The sequence below is a fragment of the Protopterus annectens genome, chromosome 2.part1 (assembly GCF_019279795.1).
Source record: "Protopterus annectens isolate FY-2018-M chromosome 2.part1, PAN1.0, whole genome shotgun sequence".
Taxonomy (NCBI): domain Eukaryota; kingdom Metazoa; phylum Chordata; order Ceratodontiformes; family Protopteridae; genus Protopterus; species Protopterus annectens.
In genome coordinates, this window is record NC_056729.1 from 1,900,281,796 (window position 1) to 1,900,309,445 (window position 27,650).

Consider the following 27,650-nt stretch of genomic DNA (forward strand, 5'->3'; position numbering starts at 1 on the left):
ATTTGTGCTTTTGTGAGGTAATGCCTGATGCACAGTATGAATGATACATGCAATGCTCAGCACAGCCTGCACAGTTTGATGCATGGCCATTTCCAGTACTGCATAATTCATTTCATTCTGTGTAGTTGTACCAGTTGTACAATGTCTTAGTGCACAAAAGCAAAGTTTCGTGTTTTTCCATGTTACTATGTATTGAAATATGTACCCATGGGGGTTAGCAAGTCAGTCTCTTCCATTATCATGGTCAGTGCCATCACTGTCATTCCCTTACAGTGGTGGTTTTAATGCTGATGGCTGATGTACACGCATGTTTCTCCCTACACACTGAGTAGCGTGCTTCCTGACAATCATGTCATGCAGCACAGCACACACAACAAAGATCTCACTGTGCTAGACAGCCGTGCACTGTAGTACATCTCCTGATGTGTCAAGACATCTGAATAAGGCCTTGAGCAGCCCAAACATATATATATATATATATATATATATATATATATATATATATATATATATATATATATATATATATATGTATATATATATATATATATATATATATATATATATATATATATATATATATATATATATATATTATGTATATCTATATATATATATATATATATATATATATATATATATATATATATATATATATATATATATGGGCCTATGTTGCTTGATTGAAATCTCGAACAAGCAACATCGACACCCATTTGAGCGAAAGTACACTAGATCGAAAGTGCGCTTTAGCAAAAGCCGGTTCTCCAAACCAGCAAAAAATAAAACAACCTGCTTTAGACAGTATTTTGCAGGGGGGCAAGCCACCCTGGCCCCCCTACTTAAATATATTAACTCCGAGATCGCACTATAGTGGGGAAAAGGATATATTTCATTATCCCCACTGTAATGCGCTTCGGAGAAACGGCTTTTGCGAAACTGCACTTTCAATTTAGTGCACTTTCGCTCAAATGGGTGCAATCTTATGATTGTCGAGCAAGTGGGTTTTCAACAATCATCAGTAGACCCATATATTCTAAAATTTTTTTTTTTTTAATCTATGCATACATCTAACCATGGGTAGGATTGCATTTATGTATGTTTTCTGGGAATGCTGCACTGGTATTATCAATGACATTATTTAAAAAAATAAATGTTTCATCATTAGATGTCTTAAGTGTTGTACTGTGCATGGTTTGGGCATACATGTGCCTTCATAAATGCAGTTTCTGTCACCTTTTTTAAAGGCAGCCAGGAGTGAACAAATATGCATCTCTTTGCTCATACTCGTCTTGTGTCTAGTGTGTTTTTTTAGTATTGTTTTAAATATTATGTCATTCTTTTCTTAGAGCATTATTGTGTTTTATTGGAGGGTGTAATATTCTATTTTAGAATGCAGTGCTTAAATTTCAGTTCCTTATTTAGCAGCATGGAAAAGCTGGCTGCTACTTCATTTAGAGGCTACAGTTACAGGGATTTCAGTAAGTTGTGTTTTGTTATTTTTCATCAGAATTCTTCCTGTTGGTAAAGTTCCATTTATAAAGAGCACAAAGATTGCTCTGTCCAATCAGCATGCATGTTTTAAAATACTGATTAGTTTTCATTGTAGACACTGTGGAGCTTGCACTAAAGCCCCCCTGAGAAACTGCCTGGCTGGAAATGACAGTGCAGGTCACATATGCCAGGCACTGACACCATGCACATGGTGAGTGCACCGCAAAGTGTACAGATAATGTACTATATGTACTGTAGACCACAAGACAGTGTAAGGAAAGGCTGACTAGCCATTCCTAACTAAGACACATCCCCATGACCAGAAGGTAGGTTGCAATTTATGAGTACTGTTACTGAATGCAGGTGTTTAAAAAATCTCATAAATCCCAATTGCTGACACATGGTTATCTGATAACATGAAAAATTTGCTGCAACCATTTGCTTGTTGTAACCCTTTGCTCTGAACAATTCCTTGCAATTACATGGATTAAAGCAGTTCCCAGAATAAAATGTAATTGAGTGCACTGTTTCTATCCTAACAGACTGAAAGGCATCTTAACCAAAATTATCTTGTGAAAGGTTTAGTTTACATAAAAGAATGCAACAACCCTGTCTTACCATTAGCACTTCAATTTAAGAATTGTTTATTTTCTTCAACTTCAGTAGTTTCAAAGATGATTAATAAATAGAGCAGGTTGGAACGGATTGGGTTGTTTCATCCAGTTAAGATATGCCCCCATATTTAACAAAATCCATGCAGGCACCATGTAGAGCCTACATAGAATGGGATGACATGATCGACAGACCACGATGCTTTGCCAGTGATGGCCTGCACCTGTCATCCTTGGGACTCCGGATACTGGCGAAGGCTCTTGCCACCCCTATAGTACCTTTTTTAGACAAGGTTCAAATGACAAATTCACCAATGTAACAGGTACAAGCAAGCAAAATTTGAGGGTAATGCTACTTAATACTAGAAGTCTAAACCTCAAAATACACTCACTCGAGGCACTCCTTAAAATGGAGAACATCGACGTCTGTGCAGTGTCAGAAACCTAGTTTAAAGCTCTAGAGAGCACCCCTACATTACCAGGCTATAATTCATACCACACCTTTCAAACACCTAACCTGGACCGAAACACTAAAGGTGGAGGCGTGTCCATATTCATTAAGGATATCCACACCTCCAGGCTAGTTGTTCAGCATAATGCATCCGAGATCATCCAAGTGCAACTAACTCGGGGCAAGACCACAATCCAAACTGTAGCTTGCTACAGATCCCCCACCATGCCCCAGGATTCCTACTCCTCATTTCTTGATACACTGGAAAATATTAGGGTACAACCCAACACCCTAATAATGGGTGATTTCAACTACCCACCATTAACTGGGAAAACTACTCATGTACCAACTCTTTTGCTCAACGTTTTCTGGAATTCATGAATTTCAATGCCTTGGATCAACTTATCCACACCCCCACCAGGGGCAGCAATATCCTAGACTTGGTCATTACCAACATGGATGAACAGTGTCCCACACCAAAGGTCAATTCCTTGTTGGTCAAATCCGACCACAAGCTAATCACCCTAGACATCAAGATCCCGCCGCCAACCCCCATTAGGGAAACTACCATAAAAAAATTTCTCCAAAGCCAATTTCACGCTTCTTAAGACAGAAGTGGCAAACTTCACGACACCCATGCAGACCGACAATAGAGGTACGACTGCTGAAGCCTACACAATTGCACTTTATAAGCACTTACATGAGTGCATGGATCGTGCTATCCCTAACAGAACCAAGATGCTATCCTCCAAAAAAATGAAGCCAATCTGGTGGTCCCCTGCCATAAACAAACTCTACAACAGAAGAAAGAAACAGTTGCAAAAAAGAGTAAAATCCCATGATTGGAGGAACTCCCTGGTCAGCCTCAGTAAGAAGCTGAGATCCCTCATAAATCCTCCAACACTAGTTATGAAAACAAAATTGACACTGATTCTAAAGACAACCACAAAGAACTCTATACTATGTCAAGAATCTCAATGGCAACACTCAGATCTGCTCTAAGCTACAGCACAATGGCACTAAATATACAGAATCAACTGATATCACCAACATCCTGGCAGATAGGTTCAGTGCTAACTTTACCCCTCTCTTGCCCCCTAAAGGGCCCATCTCTATACTGGAAGAATGCAAAGTTCCTGTAATCATGGCTACACAGGTAAAAATCACACTCTCCAAAGCCAAGAACACAGCATCCATGGGACCTGACTACATCCCATGCTATGTTCTACATGAACTACAGAACGAACTGGCATCCAACCTAAGTACTATGTTCAATCATAGCCTCACCTCAGGCTTTATGCCCACTGAATGGTGCACAGCGAAGGTTATCCCACTCCACAAAGGGGGAGTAACCACAGACCCCGGGAACTACCGCCCCATTAGCCTGACAAGTCTGGTCTGCATCATCATGGAACTTATAAACAAAGACATTGGTAATCTCCAAACTCTGGACCCCACCCAGTTCAGGTTTGTAAAACACAAATCATGTCTCCTAAACCTGATAGACTTCTTTGAAGCAGTCACCAAAGCTGTAGACAAGGGTAACGTGGTTCATACAGCCTATCTAGATCTCGGCAAGGTGTTCGACACCATCCCCCACTCTGGAATTATAGATAAACTCACTAAACTAGGTATAAATCCCTATGCCACTAGATGGGTTGCCAACTGGCTCACTGACAGAACCCATACTGTGTAAGTAGCAGACTCCAAATCCAACTTCAGGCCAGTGACAAGTGGAGTACCACAAGGTTCAGTCCTGGGTCCTCTCCTGTTTGGTATCTACGTCTCTGAAGTACAGGCTAACACAGAAGGTCTTTGCTAATGAAGTTCACAGATGACTGCAAACTAGGAGCCATAATCAAAATTCCTAATGATGTGGACATCCTACAAAAGGGCCTCATTGAGACAGATGCCTGGTGTCAAAGCCATGGCCTCAAGCTTAATGCCAAAAAGTGCATTGTCATCCCCTTTAGTAAAAACTCTGTACTCATGAACTACCACATAGGTGGTAGTAAACTTAACACTGAAAGTGTGATAAGAGACCTTGGGACACAGGTAGACATTAGTCTATCCTTTAATAATCACATTGCCACAGTAGTCAGAAAATCCTTCTATGTAGCACACCTCATCACAAATGGTTTCTCATCCAGGAAAAAAGAGGTCATTGTTCCCCTCTACTCATCACTCATTAGACACATTACAGAGTACAACGCCCCTTTTGGTATGTAACTCACAAGACATCTACAATAACTGGAAAGGCAGCAGAAATACCTCACAAAGAGGATTACTGGCCTCAAACAGATGCCCTATGCAGACCGTCTCAAAAATCTCCAGCTTTACTCCATTGCATATCACCTACTCAGAGGCAATCTCTGCCTAACATACAAAGCTATGTCAAACCCAGAGCTGTTGGACATGCTCCACTTAAATAAATCCCAATCCCTCTGAGCTACATGGTCTAGGGACCTAAACCATGACACCACAATAAACAGAGCATGCTGGAGGGATACATTCCTGTCCCAAAGACTTCCCATACTCTGGAACAAACTACCTATCTATATCAAACACAGATCCTCATAGCACTCTTCAAGAAAAATCTTGATTGGATGGGAAATAGGAAATTCACCCCGCGGATCACTTCTGGTGCTCTGCTCGACAGTGGCGCAGGAAAATAATTTTCCTAGGTAGCGAAAGCCAGGGTACCTTTTTGGCTAGGCTTATATAGGCCCTAGGGCTAATAGCCTAGTATCTACCTATGAACCTATGAATGCATGCATGTACACAGCCACGGGTCCCCCTTGGCAGTGCACCATGCATATTAATCATGGTGTGCTGCCTAGGTAGAGCATAGGAACAGGGCTATTGAATTGGTGCAGTAAGAAGTGTAGAGGCTACCAGTGGTTGTGGATGCGTACAGGGTGAGGCTCCCTTTACTGCTCCCCGCTGCTGTTGAAATGCTATGAATTGTTTCAAATGTGTAATATTTTATTTTAATTTTTTTTTTCCTTTTTGTATGTTTGTGCAGCATAGCATGGAGCACAGCAATGCTCAGCTGTGCTCACATATAGACAGCTGACACCTCCCAGACATCTAGAAAAAGAAACCAGATGTCATAAATTACCATAATTATGTATTTTACTTATTTTAGGTTTTTTCTATTTTTTTTTAAATTGCTGTTTGTACAGCATGGCGCAGAGTTCCGCAGAGTCGAGCAGCGCTCATACATACATCACCGACAGTTGCTAGACATCTAAAAATAGAAACTGGATGTAATTAATTATTTATGTCTGGGTCTATTTAAGCATGTTTGCATGGTGCTTAGACCAGTAGTATATGTGAAGGTATACTAGCTTTCATAATATCAAAGCAGCTAAAAGGGTAGAGCTACAGCCTAATGCGTAGTAGGTCCTGGGTTTGAGACCATAGCAGTGCTAACATGTCTGTAATTTAATATATTATATATGTTTAATTAAAAAAAAATTGAAATATGGCACTGCTGCACTATGCTGAGCACTGCTACTAATCTTTGCCTGGTGCTAAGATTAGGTAAAACCTTGGTTGTAAGAATTTTTATGCTGCTTAAGCTCTGCTTAACTGGTTTCCATGATGCTAAGCAACACTGCGATTTTCTGAATGTTGATCAATCACGTGTAAGGGTGGGAAAACAGCCTATATTAGGCACAATAGGTGGGAATTCTGCAGCAGTCTTTGGAATATATTTAAATGGTGATATGGCAGGCAGTGCTAGTGAAGGTGCATACTTTTGGGCACAGAGATGGGGTGTTCAAGGGTATTTTGGGGCTCCTGGTAAAAAGTACGAATGCAGGCTGATGCAGGGTGGCTTCCAGAGTTCAATTTATAAGAAAGAGGCCTGGAACTGGTTAGCCAGGGAACTCACCAGTGCTAGTGGTATCCCCCACACAGGTGAGCAGCGTCAACATAATTTTGATGACCTGAAGAGGAGAAATAGGGGAACATTGGACTCTTAGGTCCAAGAGGCATGAAATGTGAGTGCCCCACAAATCTGTAAGTATGTTTTCCACTGTTTTATCAAACTACAGGCTGAATGTCTGCAAAACTGGTATGCATAATGGTGTGCTTCTCTTCCAACAGCTGCAGCTGAGAGGGCTTGCAATGAGAAGTCCCATGCCAGGCACCTGCCAGGTTGCACCATAAGTGTGGTAAGTACAGATTTATTAAGCTAACTGTAGAACAATACATGGACAATTTGAGCTGTAGTGTAATAAATGAACAATAACAACTGTATGGCAATAAATAATAAACAATACCAATAACAATAAGCAAAATGGTGTACAGCAGGATTGTGTTGTTATAACTATTGCAGTAGAGCTGTATGCTTTGCTTGTCTATGGTAAGTTTGCTGCAGTCAAGTATAACACTGTCTCCATGCCAATATCAGTCACATAATGCTTTCTGTTCCACGTATTCCAGGTAATAAAAGTATATTGGTGAGGTAGCCCAGTCTGTGGGCAGATATTGTCTGCGGACTTCACAGGCATTTATCAACAATACCAATAGAGCATTAAACAGCATTGTTGATTCCTAAAGAACTATGTTTCAATAAATGAAGTATGGCTGTATTCCATGCATGTGTGTTCTAATGTCACTGCAGTCAAGTATAGCACTGTAATAGTTCTAGAATACAAAATTAAATCATTCACATAATGGTCTCTTTTTTCCCACCCCAGGAACAAATGGTGTATGGTTGAAGTAGCCCATGTTATGAGCAGATATGACTGTGCTAACATTTCACAGACACTTATCAGCAATACCGATAAAGTGTTAAGCAGCATTGTTGATTCCTAACTAGATCTGTCTACATATTACCAGAATGGCTGTATTGCTTGCATGTCTGTGCTAAGCTGCTGCAGTCAATGTTGCAGTTGTTTGCAGATGTCCCCTGCAGTCACAGCTATTGGGTTCTATTTCCACGTCTGCCAACTAAGGCATGACAGATGTCTAGTTTATGTAGTGTACACAAACATGCCTCTCAAGTGTCAGGATTTCTCATAATGTAATTAAAACTGCCTAGTATGTCTGTCACAGGATTACCAGAAAAATGAGTACCTGGAATGTAATGTATTACCAAATCTGCTTACAGAACACCTTGGTAGTTATAGAAGTCCACATTATGTGAAACTGTTCTGTGTAGTTGTGTACCTGCATTTATTATTGCTTGGCCCATTCTAACCCATGCAAACAGCTTGAGAGGTATGCATGTGCTACGTCAGCTATAGCAGAATTGTAGTCACTGTACTCAAAACAAACACTACATGACTGTAGAGTATTTATTATCAGTGTTTTCATGGATATAGTCTGCATTGTTAGTACTGGACTGTTTCTCTTACCCCACTCCGTATATTCATTTATTAATTTATTATTATTTATTATTATGATTTAATAGTAACATATTTTGTTAAACTAGGTATATTTTTGCAAAATGTGATGCATTATTGTTATGTGTTATTATGATTCTATATTAACATATTTTGATTTTGCTAAACTAACTGTTTTGTTGGCCTTATGCTTTAATTCTTATTGGCATGCTGTTAACATACTGACTGTTATGACATTTACTGTTGTGTTACACATAATATGCACTAATATGTATTTGGATTAAGTAAAATGATGTTCCATTCTGTTGATGCAAACAATGATTTGGTTATTACTAACCTTAACTTATTGCTATACCTCATTTACCACAGTACGTCAAGGTAGGCCATTTCAGCTGATCATCCTACCTTGCCTCAACTGTCCATGGCACTGGGTACCAGTATGTCTGGGACTCAGAGCAATGGTGCCCCCTCTGCTGCCCTGCACTACCTGTGGCATTGGGTAGTACCACCCCATGGGATGGGGGCCCCTCTGGGAGTGGTGGTAGAAAAAAGTTGTCACCTGGGCTGAGCTATCAGTCTTGGTGTGGAGGATAGTCTGCCATGGGTTTTACCACCACTTGCACCAGATTGGGGGCATGCTGGCCAACCTGATGGGGCAGCCTCACCCCAGTGCCCAGTCTCCAGTTCTACCACCCCTGGGGCAGTGTAGGAGCAGTGCCGACAGTCCCATGGGTGGGGATGTGAGTCAAGTTGCTGCCATCTGGAGGCACATGGGACTTGAATTCCACAGCACCCTCCCTATCCAAGGTGTTCACCCCCCGTATGTGTCACACACCACACCTGTCTGCTGTCTTGTTTGTCTTGTCTGCCTGCAAATGCATCCTCACCTATTCAACTTAATTCCTTCACATGTAGCAATGTCCCTTTCCCAACTTTCAGCTCTCACCTTAAAAAAAAAGGGGCACCTGTCCCAAAAAAGGATTGTTCCATACATAGCTCTCTATTTTGCACACATTCCACTGGACACACTTAATTTGGTCCTATTGGCTTGGCAATGCAGTTATGTTGTCCTCACCCATCTCTCTGAGGTTGAGAGTTCAAAGTCATGTACAAATTCTGTCAAAGTGCACAGTTGTTTCTGTACCTGAAATGGATACCTACAGTTCTTTCCTACACCCTTCCTGCACATCCCTACATGCCTTTCACTATGTTTTCCCCCTGTTTGCTCCCCATTTCCCCACTTTCCTACCTCCCCATTTTTATTTTTGTTATATGTTTTTAGCACATGTAGCACAGCTTCACTAAGCTCAGCTAAATAGAGCTATATTGGCTATATGTGTTTTTAAACTTGTAAAACACACTTACAAAATAAACACCTGTCCCTTGTGTTCAACCTGAGCTCATCTCACCTCCAGCCCACTGCACTAACCTGCCAGGCCACACAACTCATAATTAAAACAGGTGGTGTAAACAAAGCATAGTAATTGCCAATTACAGCCATTAAGCATGTTTCAACAGAGTTGTGCACCGTGCCATGTCGCAAACTTGATTAAAAAGTAATGCAAAAAAATGGGAATGTACCTTGGACTCTGGTGCAATAGTACACCACCAGAAAGCCAAAGACATATTAATGGATGTAAGTGAGGCCTGTGATAGCAGGTAAATCTGCCCCTCAGCAGCAACATGCAGAAAGACACCTGCTAAGGCATTCATGGCCAAATACATGATCAACTGGGACCGTGGTGAGCACATACATCCATATAAAGCCATACACATACTGATTGATGTAGAAAATGTATGCCACAGCCTGTATGTGTGCACATATGTCTTGTAAATACACCTGCTTTAGCAGTCATTTAGTAACTCAGTCTGTCAATAGGCTTGCAAACAGTACATTTTGCCACACACAGTCCAGGGGTCAAATCCAGTGGTGAGTAGAAGTGAATTTACAGTATTGTGAAGGCAGCAATGTATTTCAAATGACATGTCTGCTTTTCACTGATGGAAGTCATAGGCTTTCAGGTAGGAACACACTTCATATATCCCTGTAGCAAAACTGTGCATAAAGTGTCACTTCATGCATTAATATGCATTCACAGAGAATGGCAATACAGGTACTGCAAATGAAGGCTGCTAATATTAGAGTGCACTACACAACCCTCCCAAAGTCACGATGCAGATTATCACAGCTGCACAGCTGACATGCACATTGGAAGTCCCTGCTTGTAACAAGGCCTGCCTTCATATACATTTCAAATTACTACCAGACTGTAACATGTGGCCTGGCAGTTGCCCAGATGGTGGCCATATTCTTATATTTATACCCCATCGTACTCAAGGACACACCAAACATGTTGCCTAGTACTCTGGTAGTGATGCCATTGCCTGACATACTTACCTTAAACACATGCCCAATCTATATGAAGGCCTTATATATTGTAGAGTGGTTGCATGTCACTGGCTGATGATAATGCAAATCACACGTGTTGGCTGCAATTAGCATTTCAGTCCCACAGCTAGGTTTAGAGGGATTCAGCTGCTGATGAGAAGAATATTTAAAAGGCAAGCAGTTGGCTTTGGGGAGCCATTTGGTATGAGAATTTCCTGACACAGAGCACGCCTTTATGAAAACTTTACTATCACCACCAATCAACATAGGAGTACTGCACTCCATTAGGTATGTAACCAATTTTGCATACAACAGGAGGAAGATGGGTGAATAGACTTAAGGGAAATATGGATTACAGCATTATGCCTGTCTTAGACCTGTGATAATGACACATCATTGATATCCTGCTGTCTTACACCTACACAGGATGCACAATACATTAAGGATGCATTGTCATTTGCCATTGTGGCACACTGGTCTCATTGGACAGTTCCTTTATAGTGGTTGTGATGGCATACTGCTATTTGTGTGGCACTGTTCTTATGACATATTATCAGGGGGGTTGCCCATAGGGGACACACCACAGTAGATTTGAGTGATGGGTGTATGATCATACAGCAGTGTCTGTCATGGTACATATGGAAATACATGACTATTGCTACTCTCTCAGTTGTATCCACTCACTTAGTAGGTTTGCACACTGTGGAGTATGATGTGTGAACAAGCAGTGGATAGTGCCAGCCATTTAGTCCTTGCTGTATTCCTACATAATGTACTTTCACATATGTGATCCTGTAATGTGTTCCCCTTTTGTTGTCTTTCAGGAGTCATGGTACCATGCACCCTTCCCTGATGTGGAAAATAAAATTATACTGGAAGGACTAAGGCAACATCATTACATCCTACTGTCCAGTGGGAGGCAAAACAGAGAACAGCAGGCTGCATTGTGGGCAGACCTTGTCTGTGATGTGAATGGCATGGGCCATCAGGGCAGGACATATGAGCAGGTTTGACACAGCACAAAGGACATGATCAATGCTGCATGACAAAGGGCAGCAGATGTAGCCAGGGACTGTGCAGTCCCCGATGTAGGGCCTGCAGTGCAACAACCACTCTTGGCCACTGAGGAATTCCTGGTGAACCTAGGCACACACGAAAGCTCCCAGGCATCTATCACACCATACATCGTGGTGGTGGGTGCCACAGTTTCCACAGCATAGGAGCATGCAGGTAGGCTTACTGTGATCAGCACTGTAATAATGAAGCAGTCAGTGTGTCAGGCTGCACATATTTTTACATGGGTGTTAGGTCTTTGTTGTTTTGGGAGGGGGGTTAACCTCAGTTGTACTCTCATACTTAGAATGTAACCAGTGCAACAAGTAACACAGTAGCTACTGTAAATGTCAGATATATGGATGTATCACCTTGTTGTGCTGCAACATGCATTGGTACTGACATTACCTCACTCTCAACTTTTCACAGGTATGTCAGGTATTGGCCAAGGCCGTAGTCCTGCTCCTGGTAAACATGACAATCTTTTGTTAAGGAACATTTATATTCTATTAAAGTTAAGGGCTAGAATAATGTCCTATTTAAACATAATTTTGTGTGTAAAAAGAGTAGAGAGTTTTTATTTTCCATTCTGGAACAGGTACCTAAGGATCTTAGGGGGGTAATCGCAGGAGTGTAGTTGAACAAAAATAAATATTTTGGCTGTGATAGTTAAGAGCAGATAAGCCTCCTGGTTTAAATGAGGAAATTACTCTATAAAATACCTTTTGAAAAACAACAGTCTGAAAGGAAAATAAATTAGGCAGTGAACTGTCTATTTTAATATATTTGTTAGGATAGCGGTAATGGGTTTTTATGTGTTGTTTTATCAAGTATAGTTTCATATTGATTAATTCAATTAAAGGTACATTTTACTGGTCAAGTTTTACTTGCTTTACTTGAGGTGATTGTTACAAAGGTCTTAAGCTGAATGTGCATTTTGTTCTGAGGAAGTTTTTTTTGGAGAAAAGTGGGGAAGAAAATATTTGCCTATTAATCCAGGTGTGGGCCTTTGTTATTATGAGCATTGGTGGAATTTTCTTATACAGGATTGCAGTTATTCATGTACTGTTTTTTTCTTTCTTATCAAAGGTAATGGGGGGGGCTTGGCCTCTGTCCCCTACCCAACCTGATGTCTCTTAGACTCTAACGATGATGGTGGCCACAGTGTGGCACAGGTGGGGGGTTTGGAGGCTGATTCTATCCCAGAGGTTGGCATTCCTCTTTTGCCCTCATTTTTACCACATACAGTCAGTATGACCACATATAACCTGACCCCGGAAGTCACAGATATTGAATAGTCAGAGAGGGGAAACATTGAACAGGAAAGTGTGGCGACTATGACACAAGTGAGTGTAGACACTGGTCATAGCCAGGAAACTGGTGAGGTGCCACACAGGCCAACTGACAGGGGTGCTTGTAGGAGGCCTACTGTCCGTCCACTAGCTGTTGCAGGTGTCACATCACGGGTCACTCAGTGCATGTTTAGGTCCATCATGGAGGCACAGGTACATTCTGAAAGAAACACCAGATGTATAATTAGGATTATGGATGCAGCTCAGTCTGACATCCATGACTGCCCGCACCACACTGGGGACACCCTGGATTGGTTAATTGATGCAGTGGAGAGAAGGTGTGGTGAGACAGTGTCTGTCTTGGACCGCGCATTGTGCTGAAATGTGTGGTTTGAGTTGAGCGTCAGACTCGTGGACGTAGGTCAGCAACCCCATCTGCAGAGAGTCCACATGGCTGTGCACAATCATGTTCCCATAGCGGCAGTACATCCAGTACTACAGAGGGGAGTGTGATGTCCACACCATGACATGGCAGGTCATGGACTCTTGGTCCTGGGCATTCCTGTGGGGGACATGGTCCCAGCAGACAGCAGTCACCATCAGTTACTACCACCGCCTTGGGCCTTTGGCATGGAGGTGCCAGTGCAACTCCTGACAGAGCCAGTTCCCGTGTTCAAGACCAGAGACAGTGAACTGTCAGCTCTACCATGTAAGGTCCAAAACTTTCCAACATGCACACATGTAGGGCTAGCAGTGAGCTTGACTGTACACACACACACACACACACACACACACACACACACACACACACACACACACACACACACACACACACTCACACACCACTGTGAAATGCAGGTTACCCACAGACATACAGCACCTCTCCATTGTCCATCTTACCTGCTTCCCTTCCTGATTCACACACATGCTGTCAACTGTTTGGGTCAGCCTAGCCTCCTGCACCCCCATACAACACCCTGTGCAAGTGGTGATACTTGTGCACATCCCTGTCATCTTCACCATCAATGCAGGGAAATGAAGCTATGGGTCTAATGAACAGGGTGACTATATTAATTAACATGTACTTGTGCAATGCAGTGTTGTTTTGGCATGCCACTTGTAGTGGTTAATGACAGATACTGTATGCTGGTATTTGTCACGAGTACACCATATACTTTTATGTATCTTATGTTGTATGATGCTGTAATGGTTGTATAGTTATGAAATGACAGGTGTGTCATGGACCTGTTTCTGTTTCAAGTGTCTGTTGGGATAACTTATGGATACACAGCAGCAATAAAGGGGCACAAGATGGCATGTTAGCACAGCACAAATATATCTTCAACAAGGTGCAGCACTATAAGTCCATGGCTCCATAGGGGCATATGTGTATAGCAAGCTAACAAGGACAATGGTGGCATTCAGCATACTCATGCATCCATAATCTGCAAACAGGTCTGCTACTCTTGATAAGTGTCACCAGCATTTTGTGAACTATATCTACAAGCTGTGATGATGTAGATGACCCATCTACAAATATCATGTGTCCAGTACAGACAGTTGCCCAACACCAATTATGATTGTCGTGTTCTACATCCCATTTTGTAACCTGCACATGATTTGTGTCACAGCAGATGTGTGCTTCACATGCATGGGAGGCCTGTTTCATGTAGGGTTTACTGTCTGTTACATACCTGTCTCTCCAGTATGTACTATGTATACCATAATGATGTTGTAGGTGTGTAGAAAAGGTAAGACATGTGTTAATCCTGTTATGGATACGTGGGAGGTACACAGTGGGATCTGACACCTCTCTGTATGGAGCCATACACATCCTCTTCAAAGCAATTAGGAGACAGATTACACATGTACAGTCATGACATGGACTACATAGGTTATGTTATCTACAATGCATATTGGTGTACCATGGAACCTGTGTGGCTGCTACAGTTGTACAATATACCAGTGTAGTGACATAGCAAAGGTGCCATTGCACACAATTATAAGTGTGATGACTGCCAAATTCAGTATAGCAGTGACAGTCTGTGATTTACATGCCAAACCTGTCGGTATAGATTGTACATCAGTGAATACATCCCCACATTTTACCAACCAGTGAAAGGCTACATTGGTCTCTGTGTCCATAACTCCATATGTAATGGCTTAACTGTGTGTGGTGTGCAAACACTACAATATTTTTGCAGGGGTGAATGATTTCCCACAGGATAGTATTGTGCAGTCATTGGCGGTTAGTCTTAGTCAGTGGCTCAGACAACAACTGACTGTATCTTAGGCCATCCTGGATAACTGTTGGTTCAAAGGGATTCTGTGACAGCTCCAAATATGCAATTACCTGCTAATGTACTCAGTCAGTGATCACTGACAGTTGCTGTGACTGCAGCAAAGGAATAGGTAGATGGGGAAGGCAGTAATGGAGGATGGTGAACTCCACTAGTGGCTGGCATTGTTGCAGTGTAGGTCTCCCAATGCTACCTTTCTAAAGTATGACTGTCAGGCACTTACCTATCCACCAGCTGACATAACACTCTGTACATGACATGCAGTTTCCAGCAAGGCCTGCTGGCCTAATACTGTCATGCACCTTGTCAGACCAATGCTGGTGGAGTGAGACATATATTCGACATCCATTGCATAGTGTAACAGCCAATGTGATCCACCAGTTACAGTCAGAAGGCATGATCTGGACTTGAGCAAGTTTGTTCCAGTGTCAGTAGGCATACAACAGTGTCAGTGCTTGTATCCATTCTATCTCCTATCATAGCATTTCAAGTGACATGACTCAGAGATCTGAGGACACCACTTGGCACTACATGCTAGTTGCCCTCTGTGCAAGTACATATTGCAGTTACTTCCAGTATCTTGAAAGACATGTGTCATGCAATGTGTCTGTACAGAGCACAGACAAACATGTTAGTGAAGTGTGATATGCACACACTGTGTTGCTTAGTCATGCTGCAACTCACTTGCCCAAAGTATGGTCCAGGTCCTTAACTACAATGCTCTGCAGCAGTGCTGTGACATCCCACATGATGAAACAACATATTGCGTCATGTGTTTACCAATATGGGTGGCCAGTGCAGCCCCCCATGTCAGACCCTCCTCGGTGGGATCTTGCCACAGACCAGTCTCCTTAGAACTACTGACATGTACCCCTCTTTGTAGACAACACAGGGATATATTTCAAGACAGCCATTTATTACCTCATGTCAGATGGTTGACATAGTGTGACTGCACCTCTCCCTTCAGATGGGACAGGCAAGTATGCAGAGCTCTACATCCATGCATTATGCCAGCAGCATTACAACTGCATGACCTTGGCTGTATGTGGCAGTAGGGGCACAGGCACATTATGGCACAGCAAACCTGACTGGTGGACAGCTGCCATTAGCAGGCTGTACAATCACAGCTGGACAGTGCTGTGTGACATATGGGGTAAGAGTGCTCTCCCTAACATGGAAGCCCTACCTCCTCAGCTAAAAGAAGCACATAATGTTGTTGTGATGTTGAGTGGCCAATGTAAGTGACAAAAGTAGCCACCCACCCAAAGCAGAACCACAATGCACAATGTAGTTACATGTGTGACCTCAAAGGGCAGACCCAGATTTTCAGTGACCTCATACAGCATGATGACACACATGATAGGTCTGTACTCATATCTAACCTGTTGTCCCACTCTGTCTGCTTCAACTACACTCCCTTTTCCCCAACACATGTGACACATAACATTCCTACAACCTGTCCCATAACTTCCATGTTTACAGAGCAGTTAGTAACTGGCCTCTCATTGGATGATACACACCATCTATTGCACATGCTAACATTCCAGACTACATCCCACATGTGATCTGACATGGATTACTAACACCATTGGAAATCCTTTGCAATCATACTGACACCACTGACTGCACACCAGCTAAGTGGACCACGGCAACTGTTATACCCTTAAACAGAGGTGGTGCATCTACTGACCAGCATAATTATACACTTCTTTGTCTATGTATCCATAGCTGTATGCCCATAAGGATATTCACCATGGAGCTGATCAGCATATATATATATGTGTTTTACAAACAGTTGACTTTAAACAGTTTAGACATGTGACTGTGACATGCGGTAGACATTTTCGAGGGATTCACCAAGGACCTGGGAGAGGGTGCATCAGGGTGTACAAACCACTACACTGATCCAAGCCATCTGACTATATGCTCAACTCAGGCAACCTTTACAAAGCACCCACTTGGGCATCCACAATACTGTCATTATCAATATAGGGACATCATCCTCAAATAGCTGATGTGTAAGCAGCAGTGCTCAACAAAGTACAGCCTTGGGTCCTCTACTGCTTGGTATCCATTCAACCACAATACACATGACTACTGACTGACTGTGGATAACAATGTTGGCTGATGCCTGCAAATTGTTAGCACTCATAGAGTCTCTGTGGTATGTCACTATCCTGAAAGAGGATATTGCAAACACATGCCTGTTAACATACTAATGGCCATAAACTCCATGCAAATAGTTATGTAGTATCATTTCCATCAGTTAGACCTACGTACCTGGTAAGTCTCATGTCAGTTGCAACATGTGATGTACATACTTAGGGATGAACAAACTGGGCACACAGACCTGGCCATAAAGGTTTACATCTAATGTCCCTCAGATCACCATATCTCTATAGTGGTATGGCAGGAATCATATGGCATAGCTGAAACCACAGTCACCTGTATGTGACATACTCATAACCTCCATGTACTCTTCCCTCAGCATTCCAATATCTGAGTGCAATGGCCATATGGTGATGTACCTTTCCAAACAGTATTGGCAATTGCACACAATAGAATGATCCCTCACAAGTACACATCATGTCTTCAGTATGTGTTCGATGGGGATCATCTGCAATGAGTGTCATTGTCACCTGTGGCATATAGACTACTCAGAGGTGATCTGTGCCTTGCATACAAGGCATTGTGTGACCCTCCTTTATTGCATATGCTGCCTATCTATAGGAGACATAGTAGATGGATAACTCACTGTAAGGACATTAACCTTGTATATGACATGCTTGTGGGAGAGATTTGTATAGCAGACTTAAACACACCCTTGAAACAGAACCCAGCCTAATGGCACACAGAGCATCTCAGTGCACCTCACCACATGTCATCTGCATGACTGGCTCAGTGACCATCATCTCAACACAGGGTGTCTGTGTCCCTCCTGGACTGAAGCAATATGTACTGATCTATAACTATGGGTATAAAGATGCCTATGATTGTGAAGGCTGTATGGCCATTATGCTAATGAAGTTCAAATGTCCTATGGTTCCATAACATGATGTAAAATGCTCTAACAAGCTCACACACAAGCTTAGCTACATTGAGGCTAGCACCACTTCCAATCACTGTGTATAGGACATGCCAAGGCACACACATAGTGCAAGCTGGCTGTATGTAGATGAGAACACTTACCTATGTAATGGTGAACACTACAGATCACAATACACGATGCACGCAACACACCTCATGTCTGCTAATACTATCAGTTCAGGACCTATTATACTTGATGACATCAGCAGGCTTTGTAGTGGTCAGTCCTATGGGGGGTCACGTCACACTCTACAAATAAAATACTGCAAAAACCTACATATTTCTAAGTTTCCAAGGTGATCATATTTATGCCATCTGGACATGCATATGCACCAAGTAAGCTGGAGTGAAATTAGAACCCCTATCTATCTAATCTTACACACTGTAGAGCACAGTATGTATTGCAAGTGCCACATTTAAGTTGGATACTACACTCTCAGCTGGTAGTCTTAAGGTTGTTGACATCATCAGGCCTTGTAGAAGAGGGCAGTTGGAAAGCCAGCAGCAAGTTACAGGGCCTAAAAGTGCACAACCATTGCAGGTGGATAGCCCATGAGGTCATGGCAGTTGTTATGCAGGGGTATACACACACACACACACACACACACACACACACACACACACACACACACACACACATATGTGCACCAAGTAGCCTTGGGTGATATTAGAGTCCCTACCTATCTAGTCTTATTCATTACAGAGCACAATACTTATCTCACACGCCACAGATTGAGTCTGTTGTATATGTGATTGCAGAAAAAGTACTTGTGCATTACATAAACTAGGCTTCTATTGAACAGCATCTGTCTCCTGAAGAGTGATACTGGTTTGTACTGTTATCTGCATCTATTATCCTAGCAGTGGGATAACTATTATCCTAACTATCTGTGTACAGTTACCAGTATGGCCATATGTGGCTGCTTGCAGTTAGATAGGCAAACCTGTGGGCAGGAACAATGTGCCCTGTCCATGCACGCGTTGACAATGTTATACATTACACCACCTGCTCACCTGCATATCTCTACGTGGTGACATCCAGCAGGTACAGAGGTCTGTAGGTAAGTGGATTTGATCCTTCGAGCAACAGTATGGATGTGTGATAGTGCAGATTTGCTCACCATTATCAGGGTATGTAGGACAATACAGAAATCCACACACACATTTATGTAATTAACAGGGATGCATATATAAATGTAGCTGTGTGTGTATGATATGTATATGTGTTATGTAGATAAATGAGGGGACACTATGTACAATTGTGTTATTCATAGCTATATATATCAATGTATATCTATTTGACACTACATAGTGATAAATATACTATGCATGTGAGAGAGAGATAGTGACAGACGGATATGTATACATATATGTCTGTATGTATAGACATATCTATACATAACAGGTCATTCTGATGACAGGGCAACAGAACTGTGCTCATTTTAACTAAGTGTTTGGGCATGCCCAGTGTGACTCTCAGTACTTATTAAGTGTCTCCAGGCCACACCTACTTGTACCCCAGTCCGGGATTTTGTGTGCTACAGACCATACCTCTCAACTGCCCAGAGTTTTGCAGAATGTTCAGAGTTTTGGATCATATTTTTGGTCTGTTCCTCATAAAATGTGTGGTTTTCTGGCAAATCAGTTGGATAAACCGAGGAATGAAGTCACTAATAATGACATATATTTGAGTTTCTGAATTCAAATCCTTCAGAAAAATGTCTGTTGAAAAAAAACCCTGTTATTTTAGCCACTTTTTAAGTTTATAAGAGCAGTATTTAAAATATGTCCCATATTGGTGGGACTTTGTCCCCACCATTTTGTCAGGCTTTGTCCAGATTTATTGCACTAAGAGTTTGAGAGGTATATTACAGACATTGATATCTGTCCCTGTTCCTGCAGTACTGCACTTCACTCAAAATGTCCACGGCATTCCCCAGCTGTCTGCTGTACTTAATATGTAACTGAGGTTCATAATGTTGCACCACACAGAGTGACAATATGTGAAAACACCAAAATAATAATACCTCACATGAACAAGATTTGAATACTTCCATATTAGAATGAGCAACACCATCACCCATGCTAACTTCCTTAATCCACTGAGCCAGACAGGCTGCCAAACAAGGAGGAGTCATTTGTCACACATTCAACAGCATAAATATGTGCGTTGCATTTCTGCTTTATGTGGGGCATACAATGTGTGTTAGAGTATTATATTGCAGGCATGAGATTGCCTGTTCTGCTGATATACCACTGCTGACTTACTGTTAAAGCAGTTATATGGGAATACTGCTGTGCTGGGAGTGGGGGAAAACAGCACATGATATTCTGGGATAGACATTTGTGCGACCATCATGTGACCTCACTGTTTAACATCTCCCTTAATGGATGTAGTGAATATTCCAACCATGAGGCCTAGTGATTATTAGGGGGCACATATTATTGGACTGGGTATCTGCAGTCACATGTGGATGTTACAGCTGCCCAAATAGCCCACTATATTTTCTTGCATAAATGCAGATACCTACATACAGTACCATATTATATTAATCCTGACAAAAAGTGTGTAGGTTAGAGACTTACCTTGAGAATGCAGCAGTTGACAGAACTGTAGTTCAGGGCTGACTCTGTGTGTTGCAAACAGTACACAGACAATATATAGATAGGTACAGGTTGTGTGGATTTCCTGGCATCAACAATTTTACTATATGTATGTGAGTAGGAGTAAGGTGTCAGTCCTTAGGGCTGTAGGTTGTCAGTGAATGTGCTATGCATTGTATCTTAGGCAAAGCCAGAATGTACTGGGCACACGTATGTCTGCCTACAGGGATATCATCATGGGGTTCCTCTTCTGAGTCCTCCTGTGAGTGTGGCTGTGGTGACCTAGGCACTGTTGGGGGGTTGTGTATCCCTGATTCTGATGCTGATTCTGCTGCAGCTGTTTCCACAGAATCATATTGTGTAGCATAGCACATACTGTGAATACCTGTGCACATATTGATGGAGTGTACTGCAGGGCTCCACCAGATATATATCAAAGCAATGAAATCATGATTTCAGAAGCCCAAACACATGCACTATCATGTCCCTAGTTTGTGCGTGTGCCTCATTATGGCATTCTCCCTTGGGTGTGTGTATTTCTGATGGGTGTCATCATCCACGGTTCCAGTGCATAGCCAGCATCCCCCAGTAAAGGGCCATGTCGGATGTCCCCCTAGAAAACATCTGTTACAGCTGTGATGCATGCCAGATATGGGAGTCTTGGTAACTGTCAGGGCTGCCAGCACACACATTTATGATAATGTCTTTGGCATTGCACATGACCTGGAAGTCAATGGATTGGTACCCCTTGCAGTTGACGTAGATTCTACCCTTATCACCGGGTGGTGACTTGATGTGTACATGAGTGCAATCTATGGCACCCAGTACCTCATGGTAGTGTGCTACATGGTAAATGTGTTGCATACTGCTGGCCCTTGCCTCAGGGATGAGGGAAAAATAAATATGTTCACTGGCATGTGGTAGCATGGCTTCCAGGAACTGGTGAAGTACCCTGGAAACAGATGCCTGTGAGACTCCCATCATGTACCCAGTTGGTCTTTGGAAAGTACCTGTAGCTAGTATCCTAACACATACCTTTGTTTCCACTGGGATGGGTTCATCTCTGTTGGCTCTGGGTCTGAGTTGAGGGCGGCAGAGCTCAGTGAGTTCTTGTAGTATGTCCCTGTCCACCCTGTAGCGCTCTACAATCTCCAGCTCACGTAGCTCCTGGAAGGTTACCCTGGGCCTGAACACTCTTCTCCTTCTCAGTCTAGGCCTATTGTCATCAGCACCAGCAGCACTGACTTCACCATCTACCACATATAGATGTAGCAGACCTGCAGTAGCCACTAGCATTCTTTCAGTTAAAATTCCAAAGTCTGTACTCCAATGGTGCAGAATATGGGGGGGGGGGGTCAGATTGTAGGGTGTAGTCATATTTTATATTGCTCTACTGTAGGTGGTGCCTGCATGATTGACTACCTATGATGCTTTGCAACTCTACACTACAGATACTGACACAGGGTCTGCAGCGCTGCCTATCTGCTTGCTAGGTCACTCTACCTGCTTTATTTGCATGAGATTCACCTGCTTATAAGGTGATTTGCATGCCACAGAAGTTTTCGTGTTGGCACGCTTGCTCGTGCTGCTCAGCCGCAATTACTGAATCTAAAAATGTCGGCGGCCGTGTTCGCAGCACAGCGTAATGCCTACATGGAAAAAAATGTATAGGCTTTACTAAATTCTCCACTGCTTTATGTATTTTCAGCTAGAACATTTGTCAGTGAACTGTGACAGTCTATCAACATTAATTCCAAGAACTGTTGTAAATCCATTCATGCTATCCTTTACACTTTATGAAAATGATACATTTAATTTTCAAAGGATAGAGTGAAAGGACTGCATCACTGAAGGGTGAAGGAAACTAAACAATGTCCCTGAAAGAAATAGGACTGTTTTGTTCTGGAAGATGCTTTCAGAAATATGCTTTTAATTTATTGATATGTAGTTTCATTGTTCTATACTACACCTAAAAATGCTAACTTCCATAATTTAAATGAACCATTACAACTGTTAACTTATCTGAAGTTTCATTCCTTTGTTTTATAACTCATTACCTTCTGATATTTTTACAGAATCTGGACAATGTGGATATGATTATGAGACTGGGCCTCACTTCATTGCCTGTCTGCAGAAACTGTGGGAAGAAGCTGGGTGTGATCTTAGAGCTGACAAGGCACCTCCAAAATACAGAGACTGGGTTGACATGTGGAATGAGATGACAGTAAAGGAAGTTAAAGAACATATGGAAAGCCTTCCTGTTAACAGGAATGATCTATTTCACTATAATCCTGACTGTGAGGTGGATGAGGAATGCTTTCCAGCAGAGGCCATGGTACTTGTTGAAAATGGAACCAGAAGACCCATGAGAGACCTGCAGCTTGGCGATAAGGTGCTGGCAGTTACTCCAACTGGTGAACTTACCTTCAGTGAAATTATCATGTGGTTGGACAGAAGGACTGATGCATTTGAAAGGTATCTAATCGTACAGGTTGAGAATGACAATGCTACCTTGTATATTTCACCTGATCATGTCCTTTTCCTCTCCCCTCATAATTCATCATTTTTATCAGAGAGGGTACCCGTGTTCGCTAAAGATGTTCGCCCTGGACATCTGCTGTACATCTATGACTCCAGTCTGCACATTCTCCAACCAAAACGAGTGAAGAGCATTTATGAAGCTAAAAGCATGGGCGCTTATGCCCCACTAACTATGGTGGGGACACTTGTAGTAGATGATATTGCAGTATCCTCATACGCCCAGAACTGTGACCAGCAGCTGGCCCATCTCTCATTTGCCCCATACAGATTCTACCACATGATTCAAAGATACCTTGCTTCTGTGTTCCCTCTACTCACCGAGATGGAGTCTCGGATGCAATATCAGAATGAGGAAGGAATTCACTGGTATGCTAAGGCCTTGTATCAGGCTGGCTTATGGTGGGGATATCCATTTGGTGAAACCTGCAACCGCCATGAACTGAATATCTATAATTATTAAGGAGGCAACAACAATTTTAAATATTTGTAGTGAATAGCTTTAATGTCTGCTTTTGTAAAAATCTTTCATTATTTTATTTGCTTGTATTAAGTTATAACCTTATCTCAGTCACAGAGCTTGCATGGAGTTCCTATGTAAAACTACCATTTTTGTATAAAATTATTTCTTGAACTGACCACTAGACTAAACATGGGTTTATCAGTGACATGTAGATTGCAGACATGGCTTTTGTTTTCTAGTTGGAACTGGTCAGCAATGAGGCAATAACCTCTCCCCTGTAGGGACCAAAAGATTATTAGTACTATCTCAGTGATTCCACATAAAAAGCAAAGTCAACTCCAGAAAAGTGAAAATTTTGAAAAAAAGACCCCCCTCCCACAGACCACAATATAATTATTATACCATCCAGGCATTGATTATTTCCCCTTTGATGCATCATCAGAAAAGAAGGAGGGGTATACAGTACCTCATTAGAGGAGCCAAACTGGACTGACACATTGAGCACATAAAACTGAACAGCATGACATTTGACTTGAGGGTCCATCACCAGGAGGGCAGACATTAGGAGAATATTGGATAAGAGGGTAGGAAGCCTATCTGACACTCTGCCTATAAGGGAATCTGGGGGAGGGGTTATTTTGATCAGATAAGTGAGGCAGACCATTAGTATCCTTTGAAACTCTGGCCTACTTGTAGTAAAAAAAAAAGCAACAGAGCAAAAGGATGACAAATGAAAATTGTGAAAAAGTGTGCTAATAGAACAGCTATAGGTAGGAAATTAATGTTGTTCAAATTATATAAACTGAGAAGTGGAAGAAAACCTGCAAAAAGAAGGGTGCTAGATGTGACTATTCATCTAGGACCAATGAGCTGGCTGGAGCAAGCTAAAAGCAATATGTGCATGACAGCAACTCTGTGTGTGTGCGGGCATCTGTGTGTGTGTGTGTGTGTGTGTGTGTGTGTGTGTGTGTGTGTGTGTGTGTGTGTGTGTGTGTGTGTGTGTGTGTGTGTGTGTGTGTGTGTGTGTGTGTGTGTGTGTGTGTGTGTGTGTGTGTGTGTGTGTGTGTGTGTGTGTGTGTGTGTGTGTGTGTGTGTGTGTGTGTGTGTGTGTGTGTGTGTGTGTGTGTGTGTGTTTACGGGGAATAGATAAATAGCACACAGCGACATTTTTCATGGAGTTACCTGTCCTTGGCCTTGGTGAAGCTGCAATGTAGTACACCATGCAATTCAAAATTTGACTGAATAAGAACTATAGAACACAGTGCATTTGCATATCCAGTCACTCATGGCCAGCATTGGCATACCATTGCTATTTTGATGGTCTACATCTGTCTGGGAGGGCAATGATGATTCTCAGTAATAAGCTTATCTAGTGCACTAGTAACCATTCAAAACAATCATGGGTAGAGATATAGAAAATCAGCAGGGAAATTCAAGCTCCATCCCCATATTATCATAATTTGGGAAAATGCACATCACTAGAGAGCAATACAATGAAAACAGTACTATGTATAGACATGCAAATGGTACTTTGTTTAAAGCAGAAAAATGGTAAAATGAATAAAAAGAGGTGATTTAAGATGCATCAGTGCCAAAAGCTTAAGCAGGCAATTAGTTAACCATCTGGGTCTGCTGGAAGAACAATATTTGGATAGTGTAACAGCTACAGAAATTTGATAAAGCAAGAAACTTGAATAATATAAAATAAAAATGTCTAAATCAGTAAAGCAAATGTATAAGTGGGGAAAACAAAGCACTGTGAATTTTAAACACGACTGGAGCTAGTGGAAGCATACCTCTCAAATGTTTTGGATTTTTGGAGAATTCCAGATATTTCCTCATACATTTGGTCACTTTTTCATAGCATTTGTGGTTTTCTGGCAAATCATTGAGGACTGAAACCATTAAATAATGACAGACATCTGAATTTCATATTTCACATCCTTCAGAAAATACATGCTAACACATCACCTTTTATTCTAGCAACTTTTAATTTATTAGCATACTCTTTTGGCTTTTCCCGGTTAGGGGCCACCACAGTGGAACTCCAGTCCACTAATAATTGGCAGTAGAGGTTTTACGTGCTGGCTTGCCGGGCCTAACACACAACCTTCAACGAAGGAATGCCCCTCCATGCATGTCACCACACAGAAGACGCTCTAACTGAGAATTGAATGGGCGACGTCTAACTATGAGGTGACAACTTGTCCGTTCAATTATCAGTTAGAGCATCTTCTGTGTGGCGACATGCGTGAATGGGCATTCCTTCGTTGAAGGTTGCTAAACCGGCAAGCGCACGTAAAAAAGCTACTGCCGATCATTAGCGGACCGAAGTTCCGCTGTGGCGACCCCTAACTGGGAAAAGCCAAAAGGCACAAACAAATAAACACACACACATACATATATATATATATATATATATATATATATATATATATATATATATATATATATATATATGTGTGTGTGTGTGTGTGTGTGTGTGTGTGTGTGTGTGTGTGTGTGTGTGTGTGTGTGTGTGTGTGTATGTGTGTGTATGGGTTCGGTTCATGTTATATGAACAAAATGCCACTTCACTGACACTTAGTTAAATGAGGCCACATCACTGACACTGTAAAAGCCTGAAATACCATTTCACTGACGACGGTTTCGTAGAATCGTATTTCAGGTTTTTACAGTGTCAGTGATGTGGCCTCATTTAACTAAGTGTCGGTGAAGTGGCGTTTCATTCATATAACATGAACCGAACCCATACACACACACACACACACATATATATATATATATATATATATATATATATATAGTGTGTGTGTGTTTGTGTGTGTGTGTGTATGTATATATGTGTGTTTGTTTGTTTGTGTCTTTCGGCTTTTCCCGGTTAGGGGTCGCCACAGCGGAACTCCGGTCCACTAATGATTGGCAGTAGATTTTTTACGTACTGGCTTGCTGGGCCTAACGCACAACCTTCAATGAAGGAACACCCATTCACGCATGTCGCTACACAGAAGACGCTCTAAAGAACAATATTTACATTTTTTCCTATTTTGCGGCCTTTGTCTGACAATTATTTTTGGCTCTGTCCAGATTTCTTGTGCCGAGGTTGAGAGGTATGAGTGTAACTGGGAAATAAGAATACTGACCACATGAACTGGTATACACTACTGGTCCTCCAGTCAAAAAACAAGAAAAGAAACTGGTAAACATATCCTTTGAAAGGCAGATGAATGGCAGGTTTTATTTATGAGAGACGTATGTCATATACTAATCAAACACCATGACTGAAGTTATTTTTTAAGACTGAAATGATTCTAGAATTTCTGCAGATTGCTGGCCTCAGAAATCTATCACAGTAATCTACTCAGTAAAGACTAGTTTTGAGCCTGTTTTGTTTTCCAAATGCAGAGTAATATAATCTATGATCTGGAGGTGGGAACACTTGGAAACAGATGATTGCATCACAGTTTTGTTCACAGCTAAAATAACAAGCCACTGGAGTTATGAAATGATGTCTATGAAATGTTAAGAAAAATGCATAGTATTTAAAGATAAATAAACACAAAATGTGAAAATAGATAATACCAACAAAGGCAGTAAGAAAGTAAAGTAGGATAAACTTTGATCGATGTCAGGAAAGAACATCTAATTCAGTCAAGAAAGTGAATATGTATTTAAATGAAACATAAAAGAGAAAAAGACAAATCAGAAATAAGGAAACAATAGAAACTTGAGTTCAGGAAAAAAAGGCACTAAAACAGGGCTATTGAATTATTACCCCGGCACTATTAGGTTTTACCTCATATCATGCGTTCCAGCCCCAAAACCCGGACCACACCACAAAAGGAGGGGGTGTATCCATATTCATAAAGGATACCCACACCTCCAGGTTGGTAACACAAAGCTTGAAACCATCCAGGTGCAACTAACCATAGGCAAAACTGCTCTACAAATTGTAGCATGCTACAGGCCACCCTCTCAAACTCAGGAAACCCACACAGCCTTCCTGAAGAC

The 27,650-nt window shown here is 41.8% G+C and overlaps 1 protein-coding gene across 1 annotated transcript in view; it reads left to right on the forward strand.

The window, feature by feature from the left end:
- Nucleotides 1–24,562, forward strand: part of LOC122794689 — a 149,142-nt gene extending 124,580 nt beyond the window's left edge. The window contains exon 3 of the mRNA XM_044063318.1: nucleotides 22,714–24,562. Coding sequence (XP_043919253.1) covers nucleotides 22,714–23,639 — 926 coding nt within the window. The 3' untranslated portion in view covers nucleotides 23,640–24,562. The remainder of the gene's footprint in view (nucleotides 1–22,713) is intronic.
- Nucleotides 24,563–27,650: the final 3,088 nt, after the last annotated feature.